This window comes from Callorhinchus milii, unplaced genomic scaffold (genome assembly GCF_018977255.1).
Source record: "Callorhinchus milii isolate IMCB2004 unplaced genomic scaffold, IMCB_Cmil_1.0 Scaffold1, whole genome shotgun sequence".
NCBI classification, from domain to species: Eukaryota; Metazoa; Chordata; class Chondrichthyes; order Chimaeriformes; family Callorhinchidae; genus Callorhinchus; species Callorhinchus milii.
Genome location: NW_024704742.1, coordinates 72,127,253 through 72,143,537, shown reverse-complemented (window position 1 = coordinate 72,143,537; position 16,285 = coordinate 72,127,253). Strand labels below are relative to the sequence as shown.

The window sequence follows — 16,285 nt, the reverse complement described above, 5'->3', positions numbered from 1 at the left end:
CATCCGCCCTCACACCCTCTGTGTCCTCACACTCCACCACTGTCAAGCACTCTGGGACGCTACCCTGCATGGGGGGCGCTATATAAATGCAAGTTGTTGTTGTTGGGTTTCTGCATGTGTCAGACACCCGGTTGACCCAAAATTATAACTGCAACTGTGCACACAGTTCCATGCATCCCACCTATACATTGAAATCCAAGATATAGATTGTTGGAATGGAAGGCACACTCTTCCCCTGGAGGGACACATCCTAATTCCGGAGAGTATTAGGTGCAGGTTGTCAAGAGCCAAGTCTTGGGGATCCCAGAGAGTGCGTTGGGGTAACTGCTGGAACCCAGCTAAAGCCACATAGCTTGTCATTGAGAGCACTGTCTGGCAAGCTTTCCCACTGCTTGTCCAACTGGGACCATCCTACCCATTAGGGCTTTGGTTTGCAGGGTTAACAGGAGCTGAGTGGGAGGATTCCCTGCCCCCAGTGACTGGTCTGCCCTTCCAAGTCCTCCCGATGAGCCAGGCTGGGCTGAGCTGTCATCAGCAGTGCCCTGGAATACTGTGGACCCGGCTTGGTTCAGGAACCGGACTAGAGACCGTCACAGAGGGCATTCTGACATTCTATTGCCAAATATGTCACCCTGGAGCCAGTTCAGCTCAGAGGAAACCCAGCTTTCCTCCTACCCCCAGGAGGAGGATAGTTGGTTATTTGACTTCTGACAGATACAAGCTGAGCTCCCACTAGGTGGATAACAGGTACTAGGCACTCTCTGCAAACTTCCTACCCCTCACTGCCCTCCTCTCCTCCCCCTCATTGGCCTCCCCCTCATTGGCCTCCCCCTCATTGGCCTCTCCCTTTTAATTGGAGAGGAAGTCGATAGCGACCTTGACGGAGCGGGCGGTGGTCATGTCCATGCCGGTCACTCTGATCTCTGTGTCACCAAATTGCATGCTGGTCCTGATCTCTCGGCGGTGCCGGGAGCTGCCGGTGGGGGGCTGGTCAGGGGATGCCTGTGGGAGGTCCAGGCTGATGGTGCCGCACTTGCGGACGCCCGGCTCAGTGACGTAGGCCACGCTGTCGGCTGCACTGCAGTAGATGTTGATGAGGATCTTGCTCTGGCCACGCCGGGCTGGAGTGTAGCTGCGGTGAACCACCTCACCTACCGCCACTGACTGATCGGCTGCCACGAAGCTGTCAAAGACATCAGTGCACCAGCGCACACCGTCCTTCACCAGCAGCTTGTCCTGCGGGTGTTTGCCCTCCACAAAGGTGTTGAGGACCCCCACCCCGTAGGTGAGGGGCGAGCGCCGCACACGCACCACCCCGGGGTCCAGGCCAAACAGCACCGCCCCCTTCAGGATGGTCAGCCCCACATCCTGGGGGATGATAACCCGACACTTGCCGCCCAGCATCCCCTGCACTGCCTGCTGCAGCATCGCCGACTCGGCAAAGCCCCCCACCAAGAAGAGGAACCGCACCCCCCCGACCTCAGGTCTTCGCATCAGGTTCTCTGTGTGAGAGAGAGAGAGAGAGAGAGACATAGGGAGTGAGCGGGTGAGAGCATGAGAAAGAGGAAGAGAATGAGAGAGAGGAGGGGAGAGAGAGTGAGAAAGAGGAGGGAGATAATGAGACATTGAGGGGAGAAAGGGTGAGTGAGACAGAGTGGGAGGAAAGAGAGAGCGGAAAGAGAGATGGGGAGTGTGTGAGAGAGATAAGAGGATTGAGAGGGAGAGACAGACAGTGGGGTGGGCGGGTGGAGGGGAGGAAGGAAGGAAGAGAAAGGAGGGAAAGAGGGACAGTGAGACGATGACAGTGGGAGGGGGGAGGAGAGAGAGAGATTTACACAGACTGTACAGCATGAAAATTGGCCACTCGACCCAACCAGTCTGTGCCGGTGTTTATACTCCACACAAGTCTTGGCCCACAACTTACTCCCTCCCACACCCTCTATTTCCCTCTGCTTCATGTGAAGGTTCAGCTTCCTCTTGAATGCATCTACATTATCTGATTCAACCACCACTTCAGGCAGCGAGTCCACAATCTCACTACCCTCTGTGTTAGGTCCCCCTTTAAACATCACATCTCCTCACTTTATACGCTAGCCTCTGGATATAAAGTCCAGGACCCCATTGGCCTTTTTATAGCCTTATCCACCTGTGTAGCTATTTTTAGAGATTTGTGGATCTGAATCCCCAGATCTCTTTGCTTCGCTATTCCTCTTATGTTCCTACCATCTATATCAGTGGTGGCCAACCTTTTTGGTCAGCCAACGAAATAAATTTTCTTGGTTAAACATTTCTGGATTTATGCCATAAATTTGCACATGACACCAAACTGTGAATTAATTTGCATTTTTCTATATTAAACTTCATTTGCTACCAGTCTGCCTATCCTGCAAGCCTGTTTATATCTACCTGCATTCTTCTGCATATCGTCTTTACTGTTTATAGCCCCCCACCCCCAGTTTTGTGTCATGTGCAAACGTTGACACCACACCTATATCTGAATCCAAATTAGTTATGCATATGGTGAACAGCAGTGGTCACAACATGGATCCCTGCGTAACTTCCTGCTTCTTGCCATTCTGAGGAGATGCTCTTGACTCCTACCCTTTGCTTTTGGTTTCCTAACCATTCTTTAATCCATTCTGCTGCCTCTCCACACACCCCTATTTTACTCACGAGCTTCTCATGTGGCACTTTATCAAAAGCTTTCTGGAAATCCAGATACACCGCACTTCCCTCATCTATTTTATTGGTTATATCTTCAAAGAATTTGCTAAGGTTGGTCAAGTGTGACCTTGCTTTCATGAACCTATGTTGGCTGCACACAATTATATTCTCCTTCTCCAGATGACTAGTTACTTCATCTTTTATTATGGATTCCAAATACCTCATCCACAGCCAATATTAAGCTGACTGGCCTGGAGTCTCCTGAATTAGCTCTATCACCCTTTGCTGGAGTTTAACTGGGTAAAACCACTAGTTTACTATTGAGAAGAAAGAGACAGAGCCCGAGGGAGAGGGATGGGGAGCAGGAGGGGGAGATGGGGAGCGGGGGGAAAGAAAAGAGAGAGAGCTGGAGAGAGGGGGAGGTGACTGTGTGGGGAGGGGGAGCAAGGTAGAGGGGGAGCGATGGGGGAGGACAGGTGAAGGGGTTACTGACCTATGTGCTGAAGCACCTGTTTGATAGTCGGCTGGAAGAGCTGGTTAATGGCCTCAGGAGAGAGACGCAGCATTCCCTGAGAGGACCATTGGACTGCGTTACATCTGGGGACAGAGAGAGAGAGAGAGAGAGAGTGTGTGAATGCAGAGAGAGAAAGCGAACAGAGAGAGAGTGAACAGAGAGACAATGAAAGTAAACAGAGAGAAAAGAGAGAGAAAGATAAAACAGTGAGAGAACAGAGAGAGAATCCTAGAAATTTTCAGCCCAGAAGGAGGCCATTCGGTCCAGAGTGTCTGCCTTGGCTCTCAGAGCACCTATCCATCCAATCCTCCTACTCCTCTCTATCTCCACATCCCTCTCTCACTCTCTCTCCCACACATTCTCTCTCTAAAATTCTCCCCCCCCCACTCTCTCACACTCTCTCTCCCTCTCTCTCTTTCACTTCCTCTCTCTCACACACATACTTTCTCACACGCATGCACTCTCTTGCTCTCACAGACACACTCTCACACTCTCTCTCTCACTCTCTCTGATCTCCTACGTGCTCCTCCTGATGGCAGCCTCCACGCTCTGTGATCTGTGCCTCCTGTAGAAGTCTATGAAGGAGAAGGGCAGGGAGATATTGAGTGCGTTGGGCCGGTTGGGTGATGCTGTCCGTTTCCGGGCCTCAAAGGCAATCATCAGGTCCACCCAGGCGGCCGGTCTCTTCAGCTTAAAACAACGAATGAAATCCCAGCCGAAAATCTGTCCCAGCAAATCCTCGAAGGCCAGGTCCACACCCAGCGCCCCGTGAGGGCCCCCTGCGAGAGAGACACCAACGTGAATGAGAGACACAACACCAATGTGAGCGAGAGACATATCACTGTGAGCGAATTTTGTCTCTCTGTGAGTAGAGTGTGTTGAGCAGGAGACATAACACCAACGTGAGGGTGTGATGTGAGCACACAATAGATACTGGCCATGGAAAAAAAGAACAAAGAGATCTGACGTTTAATAGCATCTAATGTGGAGGGATTTTGCATGTCCGAGGGTTTACAGCACACTGACAGCACATGCAGGTGTGTTGTGTATGGAGTGTGCTGCGTTGAGCTCTGCTTGTCACAAACTATGTCTATGTATCAGTACCTGCCTGGCTCAGGGAGTCCACCATTACACTATATAAAAGCACATAGCTTGCCATTGATATCGGTGTCTTGCAAGCTTTCCCGCTGCTTGTCCAGCTAGGACCACCCTACCCATTAGGGCTTTGCCTTGCAGGGTTAACAGGAGCTGAGTGTTAGAATTACCTGCCCCCCCACCGTGACTGGTCTACCCTTCCAGGTCCTGCCAACGAGCCAGACAGGGCTGTGCTGTCATCAGCGGTGCTCTGGAATACTGCAGACCTGCCTTGCTCATGAACCGGAAGAGAGACCAGTCACAGAAGGTGGGTTTGAATCTGACATTCAGTTGCCAAACATGTCACTTTGGAGCCAGTGGAGCCCTGGAAACCCTGGCCGCTCCCCACAAGGAGTGGACTGTGTGTTCCTGTAGCCAGTCATTGTGGGGCTTGAGGTGATACCATTTCTAGCCACGAGGTGGTGATTCTGCTCCACCTGCCCAGGTCCAGCAGTGGCTGAACCTGAGTGAGAGACATGGGGCTCTCAGTCTCTGGCTTTCTCCCCGTGTCCATGAGCCCAGCTCTCTCCTCAGTCTTGGTCTCACTCAGTCTCCTCCACCCTCACCTACGGCTCAGAGGGTTGTGTTTTCAGTACAGAAAACTTTCCCTTCTCTTTTCCAATAGCTCCGCGGGATCTTTCACATCCACCTGGACAGGCTCAGATGGAGCCTTGGTTTAATGTCTCATCTAAAGGATGGCACTTCTGCCCCAACCCCTCAGCGCAACACTGGAGCCTGGGCCTGGACTGTGATCGCAGAGACCCAACGTGGAGCATGAACCCACATCGTTTTGAACCAGGCGAGAGGCAGAGATGAAAGATTCCTTTGCATATAATAAGGGCTCATCCTATCGATTGTAAGGAAAGCATTGATTGACCTCAGACCCTCAATCCCTTGCCCCCAACACTCACACCCTTTGACCATCACCACTGGCCTTGAGCCCCAATTGGTTCCACATCCGAACCACCCCCTGTCCAGTGCTGGGTACCTAAGTGTGGTGTGGTGAGGTGTACTGAGGTGAGATGTAGTGAGGTGTGTAGTGAGGTGTAGTGTGGTGTGGTGAGGTGTGATGAGCTGTGTTGTGTAGTGAGGTGTGGTGCGGTGTGAGGTGTAGTGAGGTGTGCTGTTGTGCGGTGTGGGGTGTAGTGCTGACCTGAGGCCTTGTACAGCTCTTTCAGTGTTCCCCGTGATTCCTCGATCTGGTGCACCGTCAGGTCCACGGTGCCACCACCACAGTCAGCCACAATGTATTGGTCACCTGTCACACCGACACGGTCAGAGCAGGTCAGGGGTCAAACACAAACAACCCTCAGTGCTACGACCCCCTGTCTGTACAGCCCCTTTCCTCAGTGACCACTCCCCTTACGACCCCTACCCCCGCACCCTCCCACCCTGAATGTGACCCTCCCTGCCCCACCTCCCCTACCTGGTTGCATCTCCGCCCACAGCTCGCCAACGCCTGTCTCCACCAGGAAGGTGCGGCTGTGCCGAGAACGTCTCAGCTGTTCCCGGGCTGTGGGAGACAGGAAAAAAACACATTCGATCCTACGATTTCACTCACCCCAGCCCACCCCAACTCAGCCCAACCTAGCCCAGCCCACCCAAATCCCCCACCCCCGCCCAACCCAACTCAGCCCAACCTAGCCCAGCCCACCCAAATCCCCCCCCCCACCCCAGCCCACCCCAACTCAGCCCAACCTAGCCCAGCCCACCCAAATCCCCCCCCCCACCCCAGCCCAACCCTCCCCACCCCAGCCCCACTGCAACCCAGCTCCACCCCAGCCCCACCCCACATCAATCCAGCCCATCCCAGCCCTCGCCACCCCACGCCAACCCAACCCTCTCCACCCCACAACATCTCACCCCAACACACCCCACAGCGGAGGGGTGACAGGTGGGAAGGGGAGCGGGGACGGTACAGGGGAGGAGAGTGGGGACGGTGTGGGGGGAGGAGAGCAGGGACGGGAGGAGAGCGGGGGGGCAAGGGTGGGAGGAGAGCTGACTAACCCTGTCTGAAGCTGGAGTGGATGGAGCCGGGGCTGGGGCAATTGCCCGGTCGGGTCCCCGGGTGCTGGGGGCTCAGCTCATGCAATTGGTGGAGACGTAGTTTTCGACAGTAAATCGCTGCTGCCTCAGGCTCCAGGGCGATCAACAGCTGCTCCGCGAACTCACGGGAGGCCAGGCCCGCCTGGGAGAGACCCCGACACTGAGCACTCCTCCAACATTGAGTGCCCTCTCCTGCGACACTGAGCTCCCACCTCCCCGTGACACTGAGCTCCCACCCCCCCCACCCGCGACACTGAGCTCCCACCCCCCCCACCCGCGACACTGAGCTCCCACCCCCCGCGACACTGAACGCGCACCCCCCCGCGACACTGAGCGCCCACCCCCCCGTGACACTGAGCTCCCACCCCCCCCGCGACACTGAGCTTCCACCCCCCCCACCGCGACACTGAGCTCCCACCCCCCCGCGACACTGAACGCGCACCCCCCCCGCGACACTGAGCTCCCACCCCCCGTGACACTGAGCTCCCACCCCCCCCCCCGCGACACTGAGCTCCCCCCCCCCCCCCCCCCCGCGACACTGAGCTCCCACCCCCCCGCGACACTGAGCTCCACCCCCCGCGACACTGAGCTCCCACCCCCCGCGACACTGAGCTCCCACCCCCCCGCGACACTGAGCTCCCACCCCCCCGCGACACTGAGCTCCCACCCCCCGCGACACGGAGCTCCCCCCCCCGCGACACTGAGCTCCCACCCCCCCCGCGACACTGAGCTCCGCACCCCCCCCGCGACACTGAGCTCCCCCCCCCCCGACACTGAGCTCCCACCCCCCCCGCGACACTGAGCGCCCCCCCCCGCGACACTGAGCGCGCCCCCCCCCGCGACACTGAGCGCCCCCCCCCGCGACACTGAGCGCCCCCCCCCTCGCGCGACACTGAGCGCCCCCCCCCTCGCGCGACACTGAGCGCCCCCCCCCTCCGCGCGACACTGAGCGCCCCCCCCCTCGCGCGACACTGAGCGCCCCCCCCCCTCGCGCGACACTGAGCGCCCCCCCCCTCGCGCGACACTGAGCGCCCCCCCTCGCGCGACACTGAGCGCCCCCCCCCCTCGCGCGACACTGAGCGCCCCCCCCCCTCGCGCGACACTGAGCGCCCCCCCCCCTCGCGCGACACTGAGCGCCCCCCCCCCTCGCGCGACACTGAGCGCCCCCCCCCTCGCGCGACACTGAGCGCCCCCCCCCCTCGCGCGACACTGAGCGCCCCCCCCCCCGCGCCCCCCCCCTCGCGCGACACTGAGCGCCCCCCCCCTCGCGCGACACTGAGCGCCCCCCCCTCGCGCGACACTGAGCGCCCCCCCTCGCGCGACACTGAGCGCCCCCCCCCTCGCGCGACACTGAGCGCCCCCCCCCTCGCGCGACACTGAGCGCCCCCCCCCTCGCGCGACACTGAGCGCCCCCCCCCTCGCGCGACACTGAGCGCCCGCCCCCCCTCGCGCGACACTGAGCGCCCCCCCCTCGCGCGACACTGAGCGCCCCCCCCTCGCGCGACACTGAGCGCCCCCCCACCTCGCGCGACACAGAGCGCCCCCCCCACCTCGCGCGACACTGAGCGCCCCCCCACCTCGCGCGACACAGAGCGCCCCCCACCTCGCGCGACACAGAGCGCCCCATCCCCACCTCGCGCGACACAGAGCGCCCCATCCCCACCTCGCGCGACACAGAGCGCCCCCATCAACACTGAGGCCCCCCTCAGCCGCCCTCACTCACCAGGTATGCGGCTTCCCTCATGAACTGTTTCGCCGGCTGTTTCCATATAGCGGGGACTGTGATCACCCAGCGCACAGCCTCCGCCTCTAGTGGCTCCTGGGCATGATCGGCAAGCTCCTGTACACAACACAGAACACAGCCAGTCACTGTGTAACCTCACACAGCCAGTCACTGTGTAACCTCACACAGCCAGTCGCTGTGTAACCTCACACTGTGTAACCTCACACAGCCAGTCACTGTGTAACCTCACACAGCCAGTCGCTGTAACCTCACACTGTGTAACCTCACACAGCCAGTCACTGTGTAACCTCACACTGTGTAACCTCACACAGCCAGTCACTGTGTAACCTCACACTGTGTAACCTCACACAGCCAGTCACTGTGTAACCTCACACTGTGTAACCTCACATACCCTTCAGTCATTATCCCCATTTCTCATTCCTTATTATCTTATAATATTGATCATCCCGTGGGGTGGGGGTTGCGGTGTGTGGGGGGTGAGGTGTGTGGGTGGTGAGGTGTGGTGGGGGGGTGAGGTGGGTGGTGTGTGTGTGGGGAGGGCTGAGGTGTGCGTGGGGGTGAGCTGAGTGGTGTGTGGGAGATGTGGGTTGTGCTGGTGTAGGGGATCCGTACCATCAGGGCGTGGTGTCGGAAGTAAGAGAGTGCGTGGGAGAAGACCTGGAGCGCTCGGAGCCGCTTCCCATTCACAGCTTCCAACTCCGTGTCCATCGTCAGCTCCTGGAACACACAGTGAAATCTCTGTATTTCACTCCACACAGACACCCGCGCCCCATGCAGAGACCCTCACCCCACGTACAGAGACCCTCGCCCCACACCTACAGGCCACCTACGCTGGTGCTGTGGATTTTCATTTTGAACTTGTCGAAGTAGAGCCAGTGTTTAGCCTCCTCGGGCTCCAGGTCGTGGTAACAATCTCTGGCCGCGAAACCAAAGCTGTGGAATTGTGCAGCTGGCGTCAGGAGCAGGCAGGTCGGGGTCTTCTGGTTAGCAACGCCAGGGTCTCCACCTTCCCACCGCCTGGCACAGAGGCAGCCATCAATCTCACATTACACATAGTCTAGCAAAACATCCACAGGGCATGCAATACACACTGCATCCCACTACAACCCTACACAGCATGTAATACACCCCGCACAGCATGTAAATCACCCCATTCAGCATGTAATGCACCCCACACAGCATTTAGTACACTGCACACAGCATCCCACTACACACAGCATCCCACTACACACAGCATCCCACTACACACTATTGGATACTCATTAAGACAATAAGGACCAATTGACTAGGACCAGTGGAAGGGGATCAGGAGGCAGAAAAGCAGCAAGTAGGGAGAACTGAGTAGAGGGCTTTTAGTTGGACTGTTTAATTTTGTAACTGGTGAGCTGCAATAAAAGAGTTGTAGACATTGTTTGGTGAGGACATAACACACCCCGCATCCCAAGGCACCCCGCATCCCAAGGCACCCCGCATCCCAAGGCACCCCGCATCCCAAGGCACCCCGCATCCCAAGGCACCCCGCATCCCAAGGCACCCCGCATCCCAAGGCACCCCGCATCCCAAGGCACCCCGCATCCCAAGGCACCCCGCATCCCAAGGCACCCCGCATCCCAATACACTCCACGCAACACCCCAATACACCCCACACAACATCCCAATACATATACCATCCCAATACACCTCACACAGTGGTCAACTATAATGCAGATTATAGTACGGAATAAAGCTACCTCTACTCTGTTCATCCAAACTCCCAGGTCTTTATTAGGGACGGAGTAAAGCTCCCTCTACACTGTGCATCCACGCTCCCAGGTTAGGGTTAGAGACACAGTAAAGCTCTCTCTGCACTGTCTGTCCACTCCCAGGTCAGTGGTAGGGGTAGAGTTGAGCTCCTCTCACCTCATCATGTGGATGGACTCGGGTTCGTGGGTCAGGCTGTATGCATAGCCACTGGCTGTCGTCCCGAAGTCAATGGCGATGACCACCTGGAATGGCTGGTAGTGCGGAGAGCCACCGTCCGATCTCTGTAAACCGGCAGGAGTCAATGTGGCCCATAACTGTGTCAGTCTCACATCTGTGTGTGTATGTGTGTGACTGTGTGTGTTGTCTGTCTGTCTGTGTATAAATGTATGTGAGCATATGAGAATGTGTGTGGTGAGTGTGTGAGTGAATGAGTGTGTGTACATGAGTGTGTCTGTGTGTGAGTGAGTGTGTGCGTGAGTGAGTGTGTATTTGTGTGTCTCTGAGTGTGTGTATATGTGTTTGTGTGTGAGTGAGTGTGTGCCCCCACGGTGTATGTGGTGATGATCACATACCAGGGTGGGTGAGGGTGTCAGGGGGGCGACACCACAGCTGTCCCCTAGTAATGGTGAGTTCGGGGGGGATGGAGTCAGTGATCTCTCATCCCCATTGTCTAGCAAAAGAAACAAAATGTTATAGACATCCACAAACACTCACACAGACATAGCCTCATACCCACCCTCGCACACTTTCACACATACCCTCACATCCTCATTTTTTTAGGATTCAGCTGGATGTCTGACATATGTAGAAACTCATCATCATACTTAAGAGTATCCAAACCAAGCTGAGATTTCCACGCATCCTACCTACATATGGAAATCCCAGAGATAGATTGTTGGAATGGAACGCACACTCTCTCCCTGGAGGGACACATCCTGTTTACCTAATTCCGGAGAGTATTAGGCGCAGGTTGGCAAGAGCTAAGGCTTAGGGACCCCAGAATGTGTGTTGGGGAACTGCTGGAGTCTAACCAGCTAAAACCATATAGTTTACCATTGATGGGTTTGTCTGGCAAGCTTTCCCACTGCGGGTCCAGCTAGGACCACCGTACCCATTAGGGCTTTGGCTTGCAAGGTTAACAGAAGCTGAGTGGGATGATCCCAATGACTGGTGTGCCCTTCCAATTCCTGCCAATGAATTGTCATCACCAATGCCCTGGAATACTAGGGACCCGCCTGGCTCAGGAAGCGGACTAAAGACCGTCACAGAGGGCTGGCTCGATTCTGACATTCCATTGCCAGGCACGTCACCTTGGGGCCAGTTCAACTCTAAGGAGATCCTACTTATCTACACCCTCATACACACCCTCACACAGCCTCGTACACAGACACACACAGTATAATAATCTCTACAGAGAGTCTGTAAAACCAAATGTTTCAAAATGCTTCACAGGATTCACTCTAAAGTGTAGTGACTGTTTTGTAGATGAACATCGCAGCCAATTTGCGCGCAGCAACATCTCACAAACAGCCATGAAGTGAATGAGAGACTTTCCAAGATCACATGATTGATTTGGATAAAGAAGACCCTTCGACCCACCTGATCTCATCCTCCAGAATCTCAACCGTACCATACCCCCATCATGGCATCAAGCTCCTAATTAAATCAGTCCTGTGTCCGGGGCTCAACCACCCTTGCTGGTTCCACTGTACCCCTCAACTTGGTGTTGCACTGTCTTGGAGTTTTTTCAATCTTATTTAAAATATTAACACCTCTATAACATCTTCTCTGAGTCACCTTGTCTCCAGACTGATGAGCCCGAGTTTGTCTAATCGTTGCTCACAGCTCATTCCTCTAACACTAGGGATCAGCCGCGTTGCTCTCCTCTGCACTGTCTCTAGGGTCTGAGCAGCCCCTTATGTCACAGTGACCAGGACTGTCTGCAGTGTTCAAGGTGGGGCCTGACCCGAGCCCTGTCCAGTGTGACGTCTGGGGATCTGAACTCACATGATTGACAATCTAGCGTCCTGTTTGCCTTGTTTATTGCTGCCTCACACTGTGTGACATAGTGAGGAACGAGTCAACTAACACCTCGAGATCTCTCTCAGCTCCTCCTTGGCAAGTTCTGTCCCATTCGTGGAGTATTTGTGTTTCCTATTCTTGGATCCTATACGTAGTGCCTTACATTTATTAGTATTAAACTTCATTTGCCAGTTATCAGCCCATGTGCACACACCCTATCAGGCTCTCTTTGTAGGGCCTTTGCTGCCTCCTCTGATTCCACTGTACCCCCCGACTTGGTGTCATCTGCAAGTGTAACTGTCTTACACTGGGTCAGTGAATCCAGGTCATTAACATATACAAAGAATAGGCTTGATCTGGGGGATTGTTGGCCAGGACACAGAGAGAGAGAAACTCCCTTCATTTTTCAAATAACGCCACAAGATCTTTAATGTCCGCTTGAACAGGAACAGACGGGACCTCAATTTAACATTTCATCCAAAGGACGGCACCTCTGACAATGCGGCGCTTTTGCCACCACCGCATTGGAGCATCAGCCTGGACTCTGACAGTCTCTGACAGTACAGGATGAAGTTAGGCACAGATGACATTGGCTGTTACAGGCACTCGAGACAAGAGGGTGATGGAGGCTGTGTTCTCAATCTCAGACTGTCAGCTAGTCTGCCAGGAGAGGCCTGCAGTTAGACTCCCTCCTCGCTCCCCACTTCCCCCCCACCGATAGAAGTGGAGCCAGGGTTTGCCGAGTGCCCCTCCCCCCAGCCCCCGCAGCTCACGCCGCACCATATAACAAGAAACAGATGTAAATTCTTCCACACACACAGACCGAGCCAGAGGCCCCACTCCCCCACTCCCAGCCTCACGCTCCCACAGCAAGAGGGTAGAGGTGGGGGGGGGGGGCGAGAAGGGGGAAGCGAGGGGAGAGTGAGGGGAGAGCAAGGGGGCGAGCAAGGAGGAGAGCGAGGAGGGACAAGGGGGGCATTAAGGGAGAGCGAGGGGGCGAGTGAGGGGGAGAGTGAGGTGGCGAGTGAGGGGGAGAGTGAGGGAGAGAGCAAGAGGGAGAGAGAGGGGGAGAGTGAGGGGGGAGACTGAAGGGAAGAGTGAGGAGATGAGGGGAGGGCGAGTGAGGTCAGCAGAAAGCGAGCAGAACAAGGGGGCAAGCAGGTGGGGCAAGTAAGGGGGCACGAGTAAGGGGGAGTGAGGGTAGAGCGACGGGGCGAATAAGGAGGGTGAGGGGAGAGCGAGGGGGTGAGTGAGGGGGCAAGTGAAGGGAAACAAGGGGGCAAGCGAGGGGGTGAGGAAAGAGCGAGGGGCGGACAAGGTAGGGCGAAGGCTTGAGCAAGGGGTTAGGGGAGAGTAAAGGGGTGAGCGAGGGGGACAGGGAGTGGGAGGAGTGAGGACTGAGTGAGTGGTGAGAGAGGGAGTGAGCAAGGGGGCAAGGGGGAAGCAGGGGGGCGAGTAAGGGGGGTGAGTAAGGGGAATGAGAGGAGAGCGAGAGCATTCGTGAGGGGACAAGCGCGGGGAGTTGAGTGGGTGAGCGAGGGGGGCGAGGAGAGAGCGAGGGGGTGGGCAAGAGGGGGCGAAGGCTTGAGCAAGGGGTTAGGGGATAGTAAGGGGTTGAGCGAGGGGGAGGATTGAGGAGTGAGTGGTAAGCGAGGGGGCTATGCTGAGTGCTACTGGCACCAGGCTGTCCTGGGCAGTGTGGGCACAATAACAGGATAACAATGGCCCTTTAAGAGCCTGGCTGAGTGAGGGGGGGAGGGGGGGCTTTGGGAATGCTCAGCCCTTCCCGCCATTGTCTCCGTGTTTTTTTGGGAAGTGGGCGTCTCCTGGGAAAGGGATCTGAGCCTCTCCCGTGTCGGCTGGAATCTTGGCTGCGATCCCACTGCTCAGCTCCCCTGTCAGACAGTGAGTGGGAGCAAGCGGGGATTCAGACGGGGGACAGTGTGTGAACGTGTGGACGGTGGCCATCCCCGCTCCCGGCCCTACACACACCACACTGTCCTCACACACACACACACACACACATCGTCCACACACAAACACCATGCACACACACACCGTGCACACACACACACACACAGACACACCGCCCACACACACACAGATCGTCCACACACAAACACCATGCACACACACCATGCACACACACGCACACCATCTACATACACGCACTGTGCAGACACACACATACACACCGCCCACACCACACGACGTCCAGACACACACACACAGTGTCCACACACACAAACACACCATTCACACACACACACCACCGTCCACACACATACACCATCCACACACACACACGCCCTTCAATACACACACACCGCCCACACACACACACACCATCCACACTCACACACCATCCACACACATACACCGTCCACACACGCACACTGTCCACACACACACACCATCCACACACACATGCACACACACATACACACACACATCGCCCACACATACATAACGTGCAGACACACACACCGTCCAGACACACACACATAGTGTCCACACACACAAACCGTCCACACACACACACCGTCCACGCACGCACACCATCCACACACGCACACCATCCACACACACACACCATCCACACACACACACACACCATCCACACACACACAAACCATCCACACACTGTCCACACACACACATACCGTCCACACACATATACACACACCGTCCACACACACACACAAACACACCATATACACATACGCGCACACGCGGGCACTGTCGACCCACACAAACACACCTTATACACTTATTTTTATATTATTATTATTATACAGTCCACACACACACCATCGACACACACACTCACACATGCACCGTCGACACACACACTGTCCACACACGCACACCATCCACACACACTCTCTACACACATACACCGTCCACACATACACATACACACCATCCTCACACACACATGCACACAGGTACACATACACACACACACACAACTCTGACAGGAGCAACTCTACCTCCATCTGAACCATCTCGGGAAGGTGGAGGATGGTGGGGGGCACCTACAAATCTCACCTACAAATGAAACTGCACGAGAGATGTCTGTACAGTGAGGGATGTCTGTACAGTGAGAGATGTCTGTACAGTGAGGGATGTCTGTACAGTGAGAGATGTCTGTACAGCGAGGGATGTCTGTACAGTGAGGGATGTCTGTACAGTGAGGGATGTCTGTACAGCGAGAGATGTCTGTACAGTGAGAGATGTCTGTACAGCGAGAGATGTCTGTACAGAGAGAGATGTCTGTACAGCGAGAGATGTCTGTACAGAGAGAGATGTCTGTACAGTGAGAGATGTCTGTACAGTGAGTCCTACCTGTGTTGAGACTCCTCATGTCTGTGTTTACAGTTGTCATGTTTATCCTCTGTCAGGCTCCAAAACATCAACTTTCCTGTAAAAGAAGGGAAAGGAGTTCCCGGGCTGGGTGTCAGTGCTGATGCTGTTCTAGCTGTCGCTGCCGCTGCCTGGCTGTGTGTTGCTCAGTCGCTCCCTGGCCGGCCAACGCGCAGTGTCACTGACTGTAGCTCACAGCTTCACTAAACCCTATAACAAGAAGCAGATGGAGTTGTGCTGACTGATTGCAGCTCTCTGCTGGTGGAGCTGTTAGACAGTGAGGTGATGGTGGGGGGGTGGGCTCAGAGCAGGAGTCGCCAGCAAAGTCCCCCGCCCAGGCTGCCCTCCCACCCCCCCGGACGTCCTGACTAACTCACTAGTTATTAATAGTCACTCTGGCAGTCAAGGGGTTTGAAAAGAGACGCCCCTCCCCAGTCCCTGCCTCGCACGTTAACCCCTTCCTCTCTGACCCAGCCTCTGGCTCAGCTATTCACACTCGCGCCTCCGGGTGAGGAGCTTGTGTGTTTGAGCTCCCCCACCCTCCCCCATCACATCAGATTGAGCTCACAGTCCAGGCTGATGCTCCAGTGTAGTGGGGGGGGAGAGAGTGCTGCATTGTCAGAGACGCCTGTGCCCTGTCCAGGTGTACATTAAAGATCGCGCTGTGCTATTCAAAAAGAGAAGAGTTTCTCTATCCAGAGTTCTATAATAATAATCCTTGCATTTGATAAAGCGCCTTTCAATCGCAGCATCAGTCGCACAGGTAAAATCAGTCACTCACTTCACATCTGTTTGTGGTATGTCGCTGTGCACAAATTGGCTGCCGTGTTCACCCACAAAATACACAGTCACTACACTTTACAGTGAAATCTGTGAAGTGGTGTGAGAGGTTTTGATAAGAATCTGTAGCAAGGGAGTGAGGGAAGGAAGGGTGAGGGAGGGAAGGAGGGAGGGAGGAGGGAAGGAGAGAGTGATGGAGGATGGGGGGGACAGGGAGTGATGGAGGAAGGAGAGAGGGAGGATGGAGGGACGAAAGAGGAGGAAGGGAAGGA

General features: G+C 55.8%; 1 protein-coding gene across 1 annotated transcript; it reads right to left on the bottom strand.

The window, feature by feature from the left end:
• Positions 1-841: 841 nt before the first annotated feature.
• On the bottom strand, positions 842-15,476 carry hspa12b (heat shock protein 12B). Its single transcript, XM_042337070.1, has 12 exons — positions 15,216-15,476; positions 10,418-10,515; positions 10,002-10,126; positions 8,933-9,119; positions 8,715-8,819; positions 8,082-8,198; positions 6,320-6,500; positions 5,739-5,825; positions 5,466-5,570; positions 3,699-3,957; positions 3,158-3,261; positions 842-1,502 (listed from the first exon to the last, which is right to left on the bottom strand). Exons 1-12 carry the CDS (start codon positions 15,253-15,255, stop codon positions 850-852), a joined length of 2,061 nt encoding a protein of 686 aa, XP_042193004.1. The 5' UTR covers positions 15,256-15,476; the 3' UTR covers positions 842-849.
• Between the last annotated feature and the right edge of the window lie 809 nt (positions 15,477-16,285).